The sequence below is a fragment of the Sphaeramia orbicularis genome, chromosome 11, assembly GCF_902148855.1.
Source record: "Sphaeramia orbicularis chromosome 11, fSphaOr1.1, whole genome shotgun sequence".
Classification (NCBI taxonomy): domain Eukaryota; kingdom Metazoa; phylum Chordata; class Actinopteri; order Kurtiformes; family Apogonidae; genus Sphaeramia; species Sphaeramia orbicularis.
In genome coordinates, this window is record NC_043967.1 from 19,602,733 (window position 1) to 19,619,587 (window position 16,855).

Genomic DNA, 16,855 nt, shown 5'->3' on the forward strand with positions numbered 1-16,855 from the left:
CTCTTACCAGTGTAGATCTTCTTGAGGGACCGGCTCAGCCAGATGTTGTCTAGACAGCGGGTGCCCTGTGGTGAACGGGTGCTGATGTTGGTAAACTGGGTGGATGGGACCAGCGCACAGAGTTTCTCCTTTCTCAGTATGTCCAGCTCTGAGCTTTGAGGAGGTGAACCGAAGTTTCCCAGAACCACCAGTTCCTTCTCGGCTGAAAAGTAACGTAAAACATGAGGACAAGCATGAGATCGCATTTTGACAATAAGATGAGAGAGGTGGACTATGTTTGATTCTCGGTCTAACCTCACACAGACTCACCTTTGAGTGTTTCCTGTATTCTGGGGGACAGGCGTTGACACTTGGCGTCATCTGTGTTGCCGTTCTTACCGTTGGACTCTCCCGGTGCAGATGTGGTTTGCATGTGGACGTTTATCACCTTCAGGTCATAGGAGCCAATCTAATGGGGGGGGGGGGAAAGCCTATTTAACTGCTAATGTATGGTGAAAATCATGACATTCTGCCAGCAACATAAGAAAACAGATAAGATATGACCTTATTTATCCCACCATGGGGAAATCTCACAGTTAACAGCAGCAACATACAACAAGCAAATGGAGAGAAAAGGAGAGGTAGAAAAACCACAAATAAGTGAGAAATGAAAATATAAGAGAAAATAAGAAATTTGGTATTCATATAAATATTTATATAAATAAAGAATTAGAACTGAAACTATTTGATAGGCCTGTACCAACCTGTTCCATATCTAGGAACTATATTTGCAGTCATTTGTGCTGCTAGGGCTCTCTCAGTGAAAACAATAACAAAGTAGTTTGATGACATCATGAAGTAGCATAGAATCATGGGAGTTTTCACCAAATCTAATGTTTACAGATAAGCTCATAATAACACTAGCTCATGTAATGTAAAGTAGGTTGGTAATTTGCATTTCTGTACAAAACCCACTGACTATAAACTACACTAATATTGAAATATATCAATAAATTAGCTACCTACTAACTAGCTTAGAGTTTGAAAAATAACAAAAATAATTTAAAAAAATGACCAAACTACTGTTGTAGTACTATTACTACTTCTGAGTCTCTGACATAGAAGGGGATGTTATTGTCGTGGAGGCGTAAACGACAAAGAAATTCATGGAGTATTAACATTATGCTACTAATTGCTAATGAAATGGGTTGTTTTACTGAATACATTATCACATTGTTATAATCATTACATAGAATCAGCATTGTTGGAAACAAGTGCTATAATGTAAGGACACATACTGTGCTTGTGTTCATAGCAGCCCTAGTTACTTTTAGATGTTTCAATGGAGAAATATTTCAGTGAGGCAAGGTTATTTGGTATTATTAGGTTAAAATTCAATACTAATCTAATAGTAAAGTAGATTTGTCTCCTTCTTCTGCGTGTTTTCGGGCCAATGGGGGATATTTTGGCCAATCAGGCTTTCTCAAATGGGGGTGAGGTTTAATAAAAAAGGGTGAGTGACAGCTGTAATGTCCAACTGCTGTCAAGAATAAAAAAAAAAACTACTGTTCAGGTCATTAACTGGCACTGTGTTGACATTTATGAATCTATTTTCTTCCTCCTGTAGGTTTACTATAGTCACAATGTGAGGCCTTTAACTTAGAAACCGTTTAGATAAAAAATAAAAACAGTAAAAGCCATCAAATGTAACTGTAATGTTAGGTGAAGAAAACTAAAACATATGAGCTCAAAGAACATGTTCATTATCACAACATAGTTCTGAATGGATGAATGAATCACACACACTTTATACTTACACAAAACTGAGCGCGGTACAGTCCTGGGTAGCCATGATTCCCGTTGCCATTGACAACAGCAGACTCCAGGACTGCAGCGTCCTTTAGGTCAATACCGGATGAGCTGTCCCACAGAAAGCCGCAGTAGCTGACTCCCTGGGAGCAGAGGATGATGGGAGATGAATATCAGAGTTTAGACGGGTGTTACATAAAGTACATGACAGTCACATAATGGGATTCTTTTATGAGACTTGAGGTAAACGTCTACTGTGTGACATCTGCAATAAATACAGCCATATTGTATCCAAAAGAAACACACTTAAATGGCTTGGTAACAGTAATTAAATGGATATATTAAGGATTTACGAAAAATATGCATGGGAGTGCTGTGAGGAAGTATATACTGTAAATACAAAGATGAAGAGCAAACTTCTACATTTCATAGAATTCTGTAGAAATTATATGATGCGAAATGGTCAATACAACTCACTTCCATCAAGAAAAATAATTAAATAGTTGAATGTATTTTCTATGTGTTATTATTAGGAGAACTCTCCTGTTATGTTGTCAATGTATCTGTATTTTCATCATTTACAGTAAATTAAGGCTTTCTGTACACTGCAAAACACAAAAAATACCATTTCTAATGATATGAATGAAAGCACAGAAAACTATGGATTCATTCCACAGCATACTCTAAGTGTAAGCTTTTATTATTTAATGAAAATACATGATTTCTTGTCCTCAGTGTACTGTTTATTTAAGGCTATGAGACCTTCAGGCGCTGGTGTGAAGCAGAAATTTGACTTACGCATGTATATGGAAAGAAAGTGAGAATAAAGTATGAAGTTTAAACACTGTGTAAGGGGTTTGAGGACAGAGACATGACTTATAAAGACCGCTCACCCTCATGAAATAAGGATAAAAACACAGAAGTAATCATTCAAAACCAAAACAAATGTGCAGTTTACACAGGTGAAGTTGCTTTACAGTGTAACACAGTCTAACGACTTGACTGTGGTGGGTAGAAGCATTCAGGATCCAGTCTGAAATGTTTGGGAACATGCCTTTTTCTGCTCTAGTCGAGTCAGATGAGGAGATCAATACCAGTCTTTGTGCAGTAAATGTCAAGTTGGCTGCTCCTCTTGTTAACATGGACCGAATCAGCTGAACGGACAATAGCTAGAATTTCTTCTCATTCAGATTCTCTATTCATGGATTCAGCCGTCATCAAAAAAATCAAATAAAAGGACAATTCATGTTTTTAACTGCTGTTCCCCATAAAACTACTGTAACTACTGAGTACTGGTTGGATAATCATCCAAGAATGCACAAGGTGTTTTAAAGCCCTCTGCTGTTATTTCAACCAGCCATGGACAAACATCTATCCCAGCTCAACTTCATATCATGTGGTCATCTACTGGCTAGTTTCCGCCGTCAACACAGTTATCTGCATCCTCTAGATGTGAGGGGCTGATATTTGACAGAAATGCACATTTGGGGCTGAATAAAATCCACTGGGCTTAGTTTGACGTGCACTGCTGATCCCTTTGAAAACTAAAAAACACTACCTTCTGTTAGGATTGGTAGTCTGTTCCTTAAAGGGAATTTGATGAAAGCGAAAAAAAAACCAAACCTTGTTTCTTGGAAAGGAAAAAAAATGAAGTCAAGTATGTTTTTCATTAGTAGTGTAACCTTATCTCTGGAAAAACAAGCCTAAATTTGTCTTATTACAATATTCCAGCTCATATTGAGCTATGTGTAACCAGTAACAAGCTAAAACAATGGTCTGTGTAATATCCCATGAAAGGAACAAGACGATTTTCTTTATTTTAAGAGACCACATGCACACATTGTCAATTTAATATATATGTATAATACTATACAATATTTTTTAATATTCATTGACAGCACAAATTCCTCATATTTTGGCTTTTTATTAACCTAATTTTAAGTCCCATTTAGACATTGCAGTGGCTAAACTTTTTTTTCTTTTTTTGACACTTAGTTTTTATTAGTTATCATTTTTTCATACAGAACAAAACAAACAACAATCGGCAACAGATAATAGCCACAATCTAATACAAATGATAATTTAGGTTACAGTTATGAAATAGCAATCAAGTTATCCAATTAATTTAATTATTAGAGCAGCAGTTTATATAACATTTCACAGGACTATGAGACAAACCATCCCTGAATTGTATTTAAAGAAACTAATCCATTTAGCCCTCCTGGTTATGTAAAGTTCAGCTTGCAGCCTCAGCATAAATGTTAATCTTTCCATTTTGTGAATTTCATCAACAATTTTCATCCAGTCCTCCAGCACCAGTGGATCAAGTTGAAGCCATTTACGAGTGATTGGTTTTTTTTTTTTCTGTGTGGCTAAACATTTATTCTACCTTTAAGAAATCTAGTCAAACAGACTTTTCTTGTATCTATGTATGTAAATATCTATGTATGTGTGTAAATGTATGTATGTGTGTATATATATATATATATATATATATATATATATATATATATATATATATGTGTGTGTGTGCGCGTGTGTGTGCGCATATATATACATACACACACACATATATATATATATGTGTGTGTGTGTATATGAATGTGTGTATGTATATGTCAGGGTAGAGACTGCGATCTGGTAGGATCGGCGATTCTACCAGTAGAGACTCCGATCGTTGTCTCTACCAGTACAAACTCCGATCAGAGTCTCTACTGGTAGAAACTCCGATCCTACCAAACATTTAATAGGATCGGAGTTTCTACCGGTAGAAACTCCGATCCTACTGGTAGAAACTCCGATCGGAGTCTCTACTGATAGAAACTCTGATCTTACCAATAGAACTGCCAAATGCAAAGTTAATGTTGAAATTCCAAAGGTTTTGAGAAAATTGTTGTCATTTTATATTTCACAAATGGTTTTAATATTTGGTGCTTTCCATAAATTATTTATATATTATGTGAGCGTGCTGAGACTAACTAAAAAGTCCAGATGTGGATTAGGGGTTAGGGGTTAGGGTTAGGGTTAGGTAGGTAGGATCAGAGTTTCTACCAGTAGAGACTCTGATCGGAGTTTCTACCGGTAGAATCGCCGATCCTACCAGATCGCAGTCTCTACCCTGACATATATATGTATGTATGTATATATGTGTGTGTATATGTATATATGTGTATATGTATGTATGTGTGTGTATATCTATGTGTAAGTATCTCTCTCTCTCTCTCTCTCTGTCTATCTATCTATCTATCTATCTATCTATCTATCTATCTATCTATCTATCTATCTATCTATCTATCTATCTATCTATCTATCTATCTATCTATCTATCTATCTATCTATCTATCTATCTATCTATCTATCTATCTATCTACCTACCTATCTAATCCTACCTTGTTGGAGTGTCCTGTGGGTTTTTCAGATACAATGCTTTTCCACAGCCCTCGAGGCCACTTCCACTTGCGTACGCTGGCCAGTGTTCCTTGGTTCAACTCGACACAGAACTGCAAAACAACACATAGAGAGGAAACGCTGTTAGCAGGAGACGCTGAATGCAGAACTGCCTGAGTAATGTAGGCTGTAAATGAGAAAATAACCTTGCAAACAGCGCTCATTAGACAAAACGAGCTTGTCTTTGTACTGTTTTATAAGACTCTGGAGGATCACAGTCCAGAATATGCCACCTCCTTATGCATATGTACTGATATAAACCATAAAGAGCTGATCAAATGGAGTGTTGTACTTAATTTTAACGCTTGAGGGCAGATTGTACGGCCGGCGCTGTGTAAAAACATGTTTTTGCTCAGCAGCACATCACTACCTGGGAAACAATACAAAGTTCAGTGACCTCAAATGGCCTCACAATGCACAAGGAAAGAGGAAGCCTCTCATGTCGACACCACTGAGGGAGAACAGCGTCTTGGTGCGACATAACAGCACTGGGAGCAGAGGGAAGCCAGAGAGAAGCACATAAAGCTCCTAAAGGCTCAGGTTTCTGGAGTGGGTGACCTGCCGCTGCCTCTAAAATTAACCCGAGGCTCCCGGAGGGACACTGTGACCGTCAGAGGAATCCCTCATACGTGCATGGAAACACATACATGAGCTTGAAATGACAACAATATTGAAATGACACTAATTAATACTGTAAGTGATAATGTGCAATAGTTTCATAATAAATACCGTGTACAGTAGAGTCTTAGATGTACATGTTGGTTGAGTGGATAGATCCGGAGGCACATTCCCACATAAGGAGATAATTAAAAATACAAATACAGTTGAATTCTTTATAGTGTGCAGTAAAAGTTTCAGATTGCATCATTTGTATCTCTAGGGCCATTTAAATTTTTTTATGTTTTTATTTCACCATATTTTGCCTCCAGCTGATCTAGTTGTTATATTGAAGTGTTTTGCTGTGTTTCTGCCATCATTGCTGACCCATGTATCTGAAAGTAAGTCTATTTATTACTTTTTAAGGTTTGACTGTTTACTGAGTTCGCTGTTCCTTTCACCACTGTTTTCTGTGCTTTTCTCAGTTATTTATTTATTTAACCAGGTAAGTTAGTGGAGAACTGACTCTCATTTTCATTAATGATCTGGACATGTAGAGACGAACAACCAATCACTCACACATTCACACCTATGGGCAATATAGATGAACCAATTAATCTATATTAGTGCATGTTTTTGGATGGTTTTACTGCAAATGACATCTGTACAATATTATATATTCTCAGATTAACCCATAAAGGCTCAGCGCTACTTTTGTGTCAGTTCCCAAAAGAAATTTTCCCTATATCTAACCTTTCTTAAGCGATGTATCACCATTTATTGTCATATTATCTTCTGTATTTTGCATTTTATCAGAAGATCGTGAAAATGTTCATAAAAATTCAGATTAAAATTGAGGATTATTATATCAAAAAGAGAGAAAACTGCAGAAAAAGTGACTTTTTCAGTCAAATATATCCTTAACTGAACATAAACCAAGCATTTCCATCCACTGTCATTGATCCAACTCCATGGGTTTTACTGGTGAATCAATGTTGTAGAAGATGACGGCGTTTCCACAGTAACTACGGAGCTTCTGAACGTCCAAATGGGTCATATCTGATGACCATGAAAAGATGACAAACTGCATTTAACACAAATTATTTACATGTATTGATAGAATTAGTGGATCAACAGGTATTAAACAGTTTAGATCAGTAGATGGTTTTGGTTTGTGATGGATGTTTGGGTCTTTATGGGTTAAAGCAAAGTTCAATGAATGAATAACTTGAAACGCACACATATACATATACTCTATGTGTACAGTAAATATACCTAATCTGTCTGCTGTATATCCGCATACAAAACTTCATTGTTTGTTTATTTATGTTGAATTTAAAACCAAACACAACAAAAGAAAACTAAGAAAAAAAAAACCTATTCGAAAAGGAGTGGGAAGAAATGCAACATATACTTACACCCCCTTACTCCATCTTTGTCTGCTGGCCACAAAGTCCCATGCCAGCTCCACAAAATAACTCCAAAATATGACATTAATCAAACTTAAGTTCTGTCCATGCCTCCACAAGATGCAAAATATTACACTTGTCAAAAATAAACTCTGTCCAGGCCTATGTACATGATATACATTGTATATCATAGTTCATTATTCATAATCATAGAATATAATACACATGATATACATTATACAGTGGGGCAAAAAAGTATTTAGTCAGCCACTGATTTTGCAAGTTCTCCTACTTAGAAAGATGAGAGAGGTCTGTAATTTCATCAGAGGTACATTTCAACTATGAGAGATAAAATGAGAAAAAAAAAATCCAGGAAATCACATTGTAGGATTTTTAAAGAATTTCTTTGTAAATTATGATGGAAAATAAGTATTTGGTCACCCACAAACAAGCAAGATTTCTGGCTCTCACAGACCTGTAACCTCTTCTTTAAGAAGCTCTTCTGTCCTCCACTCGTTACATGTATTAATGGCACCTGTTTGAACTGGTTATCTGTATCAAAGACACCTGTCCACAGCCTCAAACAGTCAGACTCCAAACTCAACCATGGCTAAGACCAAAGAGTTTGCAAAATCAGTGGCTGACTAAATACTTTTTTGCCCCACTGTATATGAATACATCATACAATGATATAACAACATTAAAGCCAAGCAGCTCATTAAACACACTTCAGTTTTTCCTCCTAAACTTTTGCTTATTTCTTTAATGCAATTTGTACAATAAGTGGGTAAGGCAGTTTAATTAGATGTGACATTACTTAAAATAAGGGAGGAGTTAAACCCAGAGTATGACTCAAAGCCAGTGTGAATGACAAACACACTAGATATTTGATTTTATAGGGCCATGTAAAAATGAAGGCAGAAAACTGGGGTTAAATCGTCCATCAGAACCTTAAAACGGTGGTTCTCAGCTGGTGTGGTTAATAACAGCTGCACAACTGAATGCGAAAATATGTAAAACTTACAAAACTGACTGTTTTTAACACATTAACCCTTTGATGCATGAATTATGAGAACCTTAGTCAAGACTTTCTTCCTGAGTGTTTATATTCCTCTTTAGGCATGAAAAAAAAAACCCAATGTGATTGAAATTTTTTTAATGACCCTATTTTTTTATGGAGTTCCAAAAATGTCCACTCCACTAATTTTTGAAGCAAAGAAACATGTATTTAAAGCGCAATAACAGGAAGTGATATAGTGTGAAAACTATGAAATAGAAACATTTTTAATGCAGCTAATCTGACGTTTTCTCACATTTTAACATACCCTAATACTAGTTGTTACTCAGTTCATGGAGATAATATACAAAAAAAAACTTTTAAGAATACTGTTAATTACAATCTAATAACAACTAGCAATTGATTTACACTCAAACATGTTACTGCAGATCAAGAACAGCTAAGTTACAGTAATTGTATGAATTGCAGTGTATGAGATGGTGCATAAGTGTCCACTGTGTTGGCTGATATCAAACTAAAACAACAAAATCCATGACTATATGAAAGAACAGCTGTAGAATAGCTGTCCACTGTAGTGACTACTATCCATGAAAGGGTTAAGTGAAAACAGTGCGAGTTTTGGTTCTAAGTAACATTTTACTTTTGATATTTTAGTTCACATACTTGGGTTTTTTTCATTGTCAGTGTTTGCATATCTATATTCAGGCTTCATCTTGCCTGTAAACATCTTTCAATCACATTTGCGTCACCATGGTAACCGCCAGCTACTGCAGGCTTTGATATGCCTGTCAAACCAAAAGTCTGATCTAAGATTGGATATGTAGGCTTTTCTCAGTTATTTTAACCACACACTTCAGGACCCACTTGGAGCGAGTCCTCGACCCACTTTTGGGTCACGACCCACCAGTTTAGAAAGCTGCTGTATGCTGGATGCCATGGAAACAGCAGGACGGATGCTTCTGTAGGCAACGATTAGAAATGAAGCTCTTCATTTTTACAACAAATGTTTCAAAACTATTCATGCTTTTAGCACATTCTAAGGGTGAAAAGGGTTAGGAAATATATTCTGACTGTACAACTAGAAGTAAACAGATTCAGTTTATGACCTTATGTCTAAAAAAATCTTAACATTTTTACAAGAACAGCACAGAAGTAGTTAAAATAAGCAAGCCTACCAGGTCAGCTCATTGTTCCTACCACAGCTTTATCACGCTGAGCTGAGATCTATAGCCCCATAATCACACTATAAACCACATTCTGGTTTTACTTGTCCCCATCTCTGAGGAAGTAATAATAGGAAAGCAATTTCAGCACTTCAGGGGGTCAGAAACCTGCTGCAGGATTTACCCTCTGCCATTGTCCCAAAGGGCCGCTGAGCCTTTGAGGAATACCGGGATGAATAACTCACCGGTACAACTTTGCCAAAACACAAAACACCATCATAATTCAGGCTGTTAAGACCAAAGTGCAGGCACAGCAAGCAGTAAGGGTCCTGGCAGGAGGCCCAGAGCAGGAGAGTCCGACTGGAAACCCTGACACAGACTACACCCAGTACAGGAAAAACCACTCAGCACACTGTCATTTCACACTGCCAAGGAATTACCTGATTATTGGAATGAGTGGTCATCAACAGTATAGACAAGGATGGAAAATCTGCTTATCTTCAGATTTCAACATAAAACACAAAACTAACAGGCAGAGGTTATAGTTATACATTTAAGCTAGTCATGTGTGTGAATATAGTATTATTTTCTATTTGTATGCTAATAGTTTTTCTTCTGTTTTAAATTTGTGTGAACAAAGCAGCCTTACTTTTTATTTTAAGCCATTTTTGCTGCCTGATAAAACTGAAACGGAAAATTAATATCCTGACATCAGCACAAGCATAGACATGATGACATCGGCTGGATCGATGCCAAAATAAGTTACAATATGTGCGAGGGGCGGGATTTGTTGTACCTGGAACCACTTGTTTTTTTTTTTGTTTTGTTTTTTACTTTAACCAGTTTACTCCAGTCCTGAACGTCTAGCTCATATGCTGCTAAATGCTATCAGATAGTTGCTTCACTACGGATCATATTACATTAACATGGGTCAAATTGCATAACATGAAAGTTGTTCCCATCATTTTTTACATGTTTCAGCTCGTTGCTTTTGCCCTTTTGTGGTTGACAACGGTTTTATTTATTTAAGAACAGCATCATTTTCTCTGACAATAAAATCACACTAGACTCCTCTCCTACACTACACTCAAAAAAAAGCAGACCAACAAAGAGCATCTATGTAATTTCACAGTTTTAAAGCAAGATATTTTTACCAGGAGTTAGGGATGACCAAAACTGAGCTAATGTACAAGTGAGTAAGATTCATTCATTCATTCATTAGTGGATACAAGTACAGTTCTGTGGGCATTTTGGTAAAATGTTCCGTATCTTCTTGGCTTGGCCCAATGGACCACTTATGGATGACTTATTTAAGAAAATATTTTTGTGTTCACAGTTAGATGTCCTTCCCTCAAGCAGACAAAAATACATTCATCACTGTTAAAAAAAAACACTAAACCTAATTTATGTGACTTTTGTCTCAGTTTGCGGATTGTTTATCTTACTATCTCTCAAGTCAAATTTATGTATCTGTAAATATGTTTTACCTCCCTATTCCTATTTTAAGTAGGAATGAGAATATAAATCACTGGTTCTTCTTAAGTTGTAAGTCATGAAGAGTAACGTGTAATGCTTCATTTTTTTCAAATATCAATATTTCTTGGGACACTTTAAGTACAGCTTGTGTGATTGATGTTCTTTCAACTCCCTGTGTTAAAACCACTTATGGTGAGAAAAAGAAAAGACAGAAAAAAAAAAAAAAAAATAAGCAAACAACTCTGAACCCGGTGAACCTTCCCAGCAGAGCCAGATAGACGAGTTGCCAGCCTCCACACAACTTCAAACAATAGAAATGTGTGTGGAGGTGTGTGTTTTTACAGGGTTAGGACAGAGCCGTACATAATTATTTTTCTGTTTGGACAAAAGCTGCTTGATAGTCACCACTGAGGCCTTTTAAAGTCCGATTAATCATGAAAGTTAACCACAGACACAGACGGTTCCTTAGCGACAAAACAGAGGACAACAATCTAAAAGTGGCTCATGCTCCTGGTCTGACTAATCACAACACATGTCCAGCAAACATGTCCAGCAAAGTTACACACAAAGGCTCCTCTAGTGTTTTCTTTTTCTGTGCTTTTAAAGTATAATTACTCAAATATAAGAATGTGTATAAAACTGTATATAAGGACTGAAACATCTTCCCCTTAAATGATCAAGTACAAGGTTTGTCACTATTTGTTATTAATCATTTTTAGTCACTTTAACACATTTTTATATTTTTTATCTTTTTATTTTTGTATTGCATTTGATGCGTAATGTCTTGTGCTGCTATATATTTGAATTTCCCCCTTGGAGGTTCAATAAAATAAAGTATCCTATCCTATCCTATCCTATCCTATCCTATCCTATCCTATCCTATCCTATCCTATCTCATCTCATCTTATCTTACCTCATCTCATCTTATCCTATCTTATCTTAATTCTAAAAGGAAAAGCAAGAAAAAAAACTAGAATGGTTACCCTATTAAGCATAGACTGTATATAAAGATGGTTTCCAAAAAACTTCTTTCCAATGCCCCCCCCGCCCAGTCTGATGAATTGTGACATCTTCTGTTTTAACGCAAATAAATGACTAAAAAGAACCTACTCACAAAGATAATGATTTGAATACATATTACACCTACAAAGTTCCAAATCACCTTTGGAAAACATGTATAAGATTTTGACCCCTGTGGTGTCCATCTGTGTGTCCGTCCATCCATCAATGTTTGGTATTTAGGTGCAGCTTGGGAAGTTCTTGGATGAGTTATTTGTGAGTCGACCTTTACCTTCATTTTCAAGGTGAAATTGAGGTTGACATGCCAAATTTGGACAGCAATGTTGACCTACATTTTTCAGGTTTTCCTAGGTCAGTGTGTGGTCATGGGGGCAGATAGGAGAAGCTAGCACAGTTGGGATGAGGGGATATTATATTACAACTGTCAACATTGGTCTTGTTAGTTTGGCTGAAGTCCCATAGAATAACATAGATATATAACCTAGACTGTCAGCCACAATGGGGAGAGTGAGACATTCTTGCTCTTATGGTATCCATCCTTAGAAAGGGATTAAGAAAACAGCAAATTTATGATTAAGATATTAACATTTTTGGCCTCTTGAGATTTAGAAACATTCATAAGAAGGGTTTTTTTTGGTCATTCTATTTATCCACCTGTCCAACAAAATAAACTATTTCATGGCAACTCATGTACAATTTTGTAGATAATGTAAGTCTTTGAGAACATTTAAGGTAAAGTATTAAATTAAAGTATTGTAGCTTTTGCAATGTAGGAAATGTAAGTGAGCTAATGTAATTACTGTCCAACAGAACATGGATGCATCTTCTGGTTTAAAACAGCAACAAATTAAGTCAACTTTAATCCTCTTTTTTTTCTTTTGCTTTAACCCATAAAGACCCAAACATCCATCACCGACCAAAAGCATCTACTGATCTAAACTGTTTAATAACTGTTGATCCATTACTCCTATCAATACATGTAAATAATTGGTATAAAATACAGTTTGTTATCTTTTCATGGATCATTTCATCAGATATGACCCATCTGGACGTTCAGAGGCTCCATAGTAAACCATCATCCAATGCAAATCTCTTACACTTTTGTTAACCTATAAAGACCCAAACAGCCACTTACAACCAAAACCATCTTCTGATCTAAACTGTTTAATAACTTCTAATCCACTAAATCTATCAATATGTTGAAATTATTGGTATAAACTGCAGTTTGTCATCTTTTCATGATCATCAGATATGACCCATTTGGACGTTCAGAGGCTCCATAGTGAACATGGAAACACTGTCATCTTCTACAACATTGATTCACCAGTAAAACCCATGGAGTTGGATCAGTGACAGTGGATGGAAATGTTTGGTTTATGTTCAGTTAATGATATATTTTACTGAAAAAAGCAACTTTTTCTGTAATTTTCTCTGCTTTTGATGTAATAACCCTCAACTTGAATATGAGCTTTTATGAACGTCTACAGGGTGGGGAAGCAAAATTTACAATATTTTGAGGCAGGGATTGAAAGACAGTGTATGACCAATTAGTTTATTGAAAGTCATGAGAATTTATTTGACACAAGAAAATTTACATAATAGAAAATGTTTTTATTCTATGTGTCCTCCTTCTTTCTCAATAACTGCCTTCACACACTTCCTGAAACTTGCGCAAGTGTTCCTCAAATATTTGGGTGACAACTTCTCCCATTCTTCTTTAATAGTATCTTCCAGACTTTCTCGTAATAGTTTTGCTCATAGTCATTCTCTTCTTTACATTATAAACAGTCTTTATGGACACTCCAACTATTTCTGAAATCTCCTTTGGTGTGACGAGTGCATTCAGCAAATCACAGACTCTTTGACGTTTGCTTTCCTGATTACTCATATGGGCAAAAGTTTCTGAAAAGGTATGGATAATAGTGTTAGGTATGATTATGACATCAATATATGTTTGGTTTCAAAACAATTGACGTAGTGCCAGCTGAGAAAAAACAACTAAATGTTCATTGTAAATTTTGCTTCCCCACCCTGTACATGATCAATAAATTAAATATATGAAACTACCTGATTTATACTGATAAAATACTAAATACAGAGGATAATATTATAAATAAATGGTGATAAATAACTTAAGAAAGTTTACATTTAAAGAAAATTTCATTTGGGAACTGATATAAAAGTAGCGCTGGGTCCTTATGGGTTAATATCTGCAGCTCATCTTGAAAAGGGGGTGAAAATTACATAAACAGACCAATCCAGAATTGTGAAAGCTCTAGAAAAACATTTGAACAAAGTGTGAAGCTGAAGCAAAAATCTGTTTTAGCAGGCCAGGTTTCTAACCAAAGTGAGAAGGGGAACATTCACAGTGTAGAAACTGAAGATGAAATGATAGGATGGAGGTGACGAGACAACAGGCAGGGACTGGACCCATGATGTGAGCCAACACCTGTCCAGAGGTAACCCACCCTCCCACCAGCTTCCTTTCTCTGTCCAAAATACTCCGGTGCTGACCTACTTCCCTTCACAGGGAGCTCTGATTCCTCTGCCAAGCCTCCATCTGGCAGCCAATACAGAAAGTGACATTACATGCGTGTAAGGAACTGTGGGGGCTGAACAGGAACACATCATGCTGCCTAGAGCTGCGAGTTGAACTGTGACATTTCTTCAGCACAGATATATTTGCATTAATACAGCCGACCTACATCTTAAAAACTGGGTGAGCTGACTGTACGGGCCGAGAGAAGTGGAGGCAGTTAACATGGGCGAATGATATGATTAAACCGAAGTGAGAGGTGACGGTGTGAAGGTCAGGGGGTGGAGAGGCAGCTTCAAATCTTGAGTGTTATTTGACTCAGCGCTGGAACCACTGGGCTGCAAACGAGAACAACCTCCGTGAAGAGATTTGTTTCTAAACGCCAGGTACACGTGATTTAAGAAACTCTGCAGCATTTGTTAAATCTTTAATACCCTCTCTTAAGTACATAACCAAAGTGAGGGTTATTATTATTAGTGAACAGCTTTGGTAGCGCCGAGTACATACATTTAAAGTAAACACAGTCAGCCTCATATCGTACATAAGGTTGTTTTAAGACATTTTGGGGTTGTTACCAAGTTACTTTTACATGGAGACCTTTAGAGAGCTGGAGGGATGGCAGGTTTTTGTAGGTCAACTCTGAAGTTTGTCCCAGTTTCCTCCACAAAAAGCTAAATGGATTTTCCATTAGACCACTGCAGAAAATAAGCTCTGCGGCAAACAAAACTTTATGACACATATGTTTAGTTCCACAGGATAATGTTCACAAATGGAAGGCACTTTATGACTTCTGAAGAGTAAAAGTAGTCTTCTTTTCATTGTTAGCATGACATTTTTTATGTTGAGAATGGAATAGTTTTCCTTAACCCTTTATCAGACAAGTAACTATTTTTGGTAATTTCTCCAATTGTGTATTTTGCTGAAAAACTCACTTTTTCCTATGTGATCTTAAAACCTTTGAATTTACTCTGAGATTGTATGACCATCTACATCTTTAGTAACTTAAATATAAGAAAACACATGATTTACACTGAAAAATGTAAAATACTGACCATAGTATTATAATAAATGGTGATAAATCACTTGGAAAAGACACACACACACACACACACACAATCCTTTGGACATTGTGACAAACATAGTTGTAGGTCTTTAACCCTTCATCAGGCAAGTGACTATTTTTGGTCATTTCTGCATACATTAAATATGGGTCCAATCCTGTGCCTCGATGAGGTCTAGAAGCGTGTTGGTTTTTATAACATTATACACTGATTCAGAGAGATTTTATAAATATTTTGAAGCTGTGAATATGAGTCATTTTTGTCACTTTATGACCTTATAACAGTTGTTTTATTGCGTGTGTTTACTTTATAGCAAGTGCTGCTCGAATGTTTTATGGCAAGAGGAGGGAGACTGTTGTCACAGTAACTGATGAGGAGGTTGATGATGATGCCCAATAACACACTAAGGTTGAAATTTTGAATATCGGAGTATTTCAGTGAGTGTCCTGTAAAGGGTTAAGGCAACATGATGAGGCTGTACAGTTTCATATTTGGTGTGATGACATTTACTGTTCCAAGAAAACGTCTGTAGTTTCATTAAAAATGTAAGTAAATGCCCCATTCATGAATTTTTGAAACCTTTGAAACTTGCTGACAAGTTAGCCATTTGTTAGCGAGTTTCAAAAGTTTAAAAAAATCATGAATGGGGCATTTACTTACTTTTTTAATATCATGGAATAAAAAATTTCTTACACTTTTGTTAACCCATAAAAACCCAAACCATCTACTCATGTAAACTGTTTAATAACTTCTGATCCACTAAATGTATATGTTGAAATAATTGGTGTAAAAATGTAGTTTGTCATCTTGTCATGGTCATCAGATATGACCCATCTGGATGTTCAGAGGCTCTGTCGTTACTGTGGAAACACCGTCATCTTCTACAACATTGATTCACCAGTAAAGCCCATGGAGTTGGATCAATGACAGTGATGGAGACACTTGTTTTTATGTTTAGTTACTGATACCTTTTCCTGAAGAAGTCACTTTTTCTTCAGTTTTCTCGTTTTTGATGTAATACCAATCAACTTTAATCAGAGCTTTTATGAACATCTACATGATCAGTAAATTAAATTTAAAGAAAAAAAAAATCATTTTCACTGACCCCTCCCAGAAAATACAGAGGATAATATCATAATAAATGGTGATGAGTCACTTAAGGTTAAATAGAGAGAGAAATTCATTTGGGAACTGACACAAAAGTAGCACTGGGTCTTTATGGGTTAAGATACAATTTATATTGGGGCGCTAACAAAAACTGAAGGAACAAAAAGAGCAAAGTTCTAATTCTAAATTGCAACGCTCTATGAACAAGTCTACAGACATCAACCAAACACAGT

The 16,855-nt window shown here is 36.3% G+C and overlaps 1 protein-coding gene across 2 annotated transcripts in view; it reads right to left on the minus strand.

Annotated features, from left to right (window-relative positions):
* eepd1 (endonuclease/exonuclease/phosphatase family domain containing 1) overlaps nucleotides 1-16,855 on the minus strand; it is a 40,077-nt gene that overhangs the window by 2,095 nt on the left and 21,127 nt on the right. For both annotated transcript variants that reach the window (XM_030147699.1, XM_030147700.1), the window contains 4 exons: nucleotides 5,178-5,288; nucleotides 1,797-1,931; nucleotides 310-448; nucleotides 8-202 (listed from right to left, as the gene is read on the minus strand). In XM_030147699.1, the coding sequence (XP_030003559.1) occupies nucleotides 8-202; nucleotides 310-448; nucleotides 1,797-1,931; nucleotides 5,178-5,288 (580 nt within the window). The remainder of the gene's footprint in view (nucleotides 1-7; nucleotides 203-309; nucleotides 449-1,796; nucleotides 1,932-5,177; nucleotides 5,289-16,855) is intronic.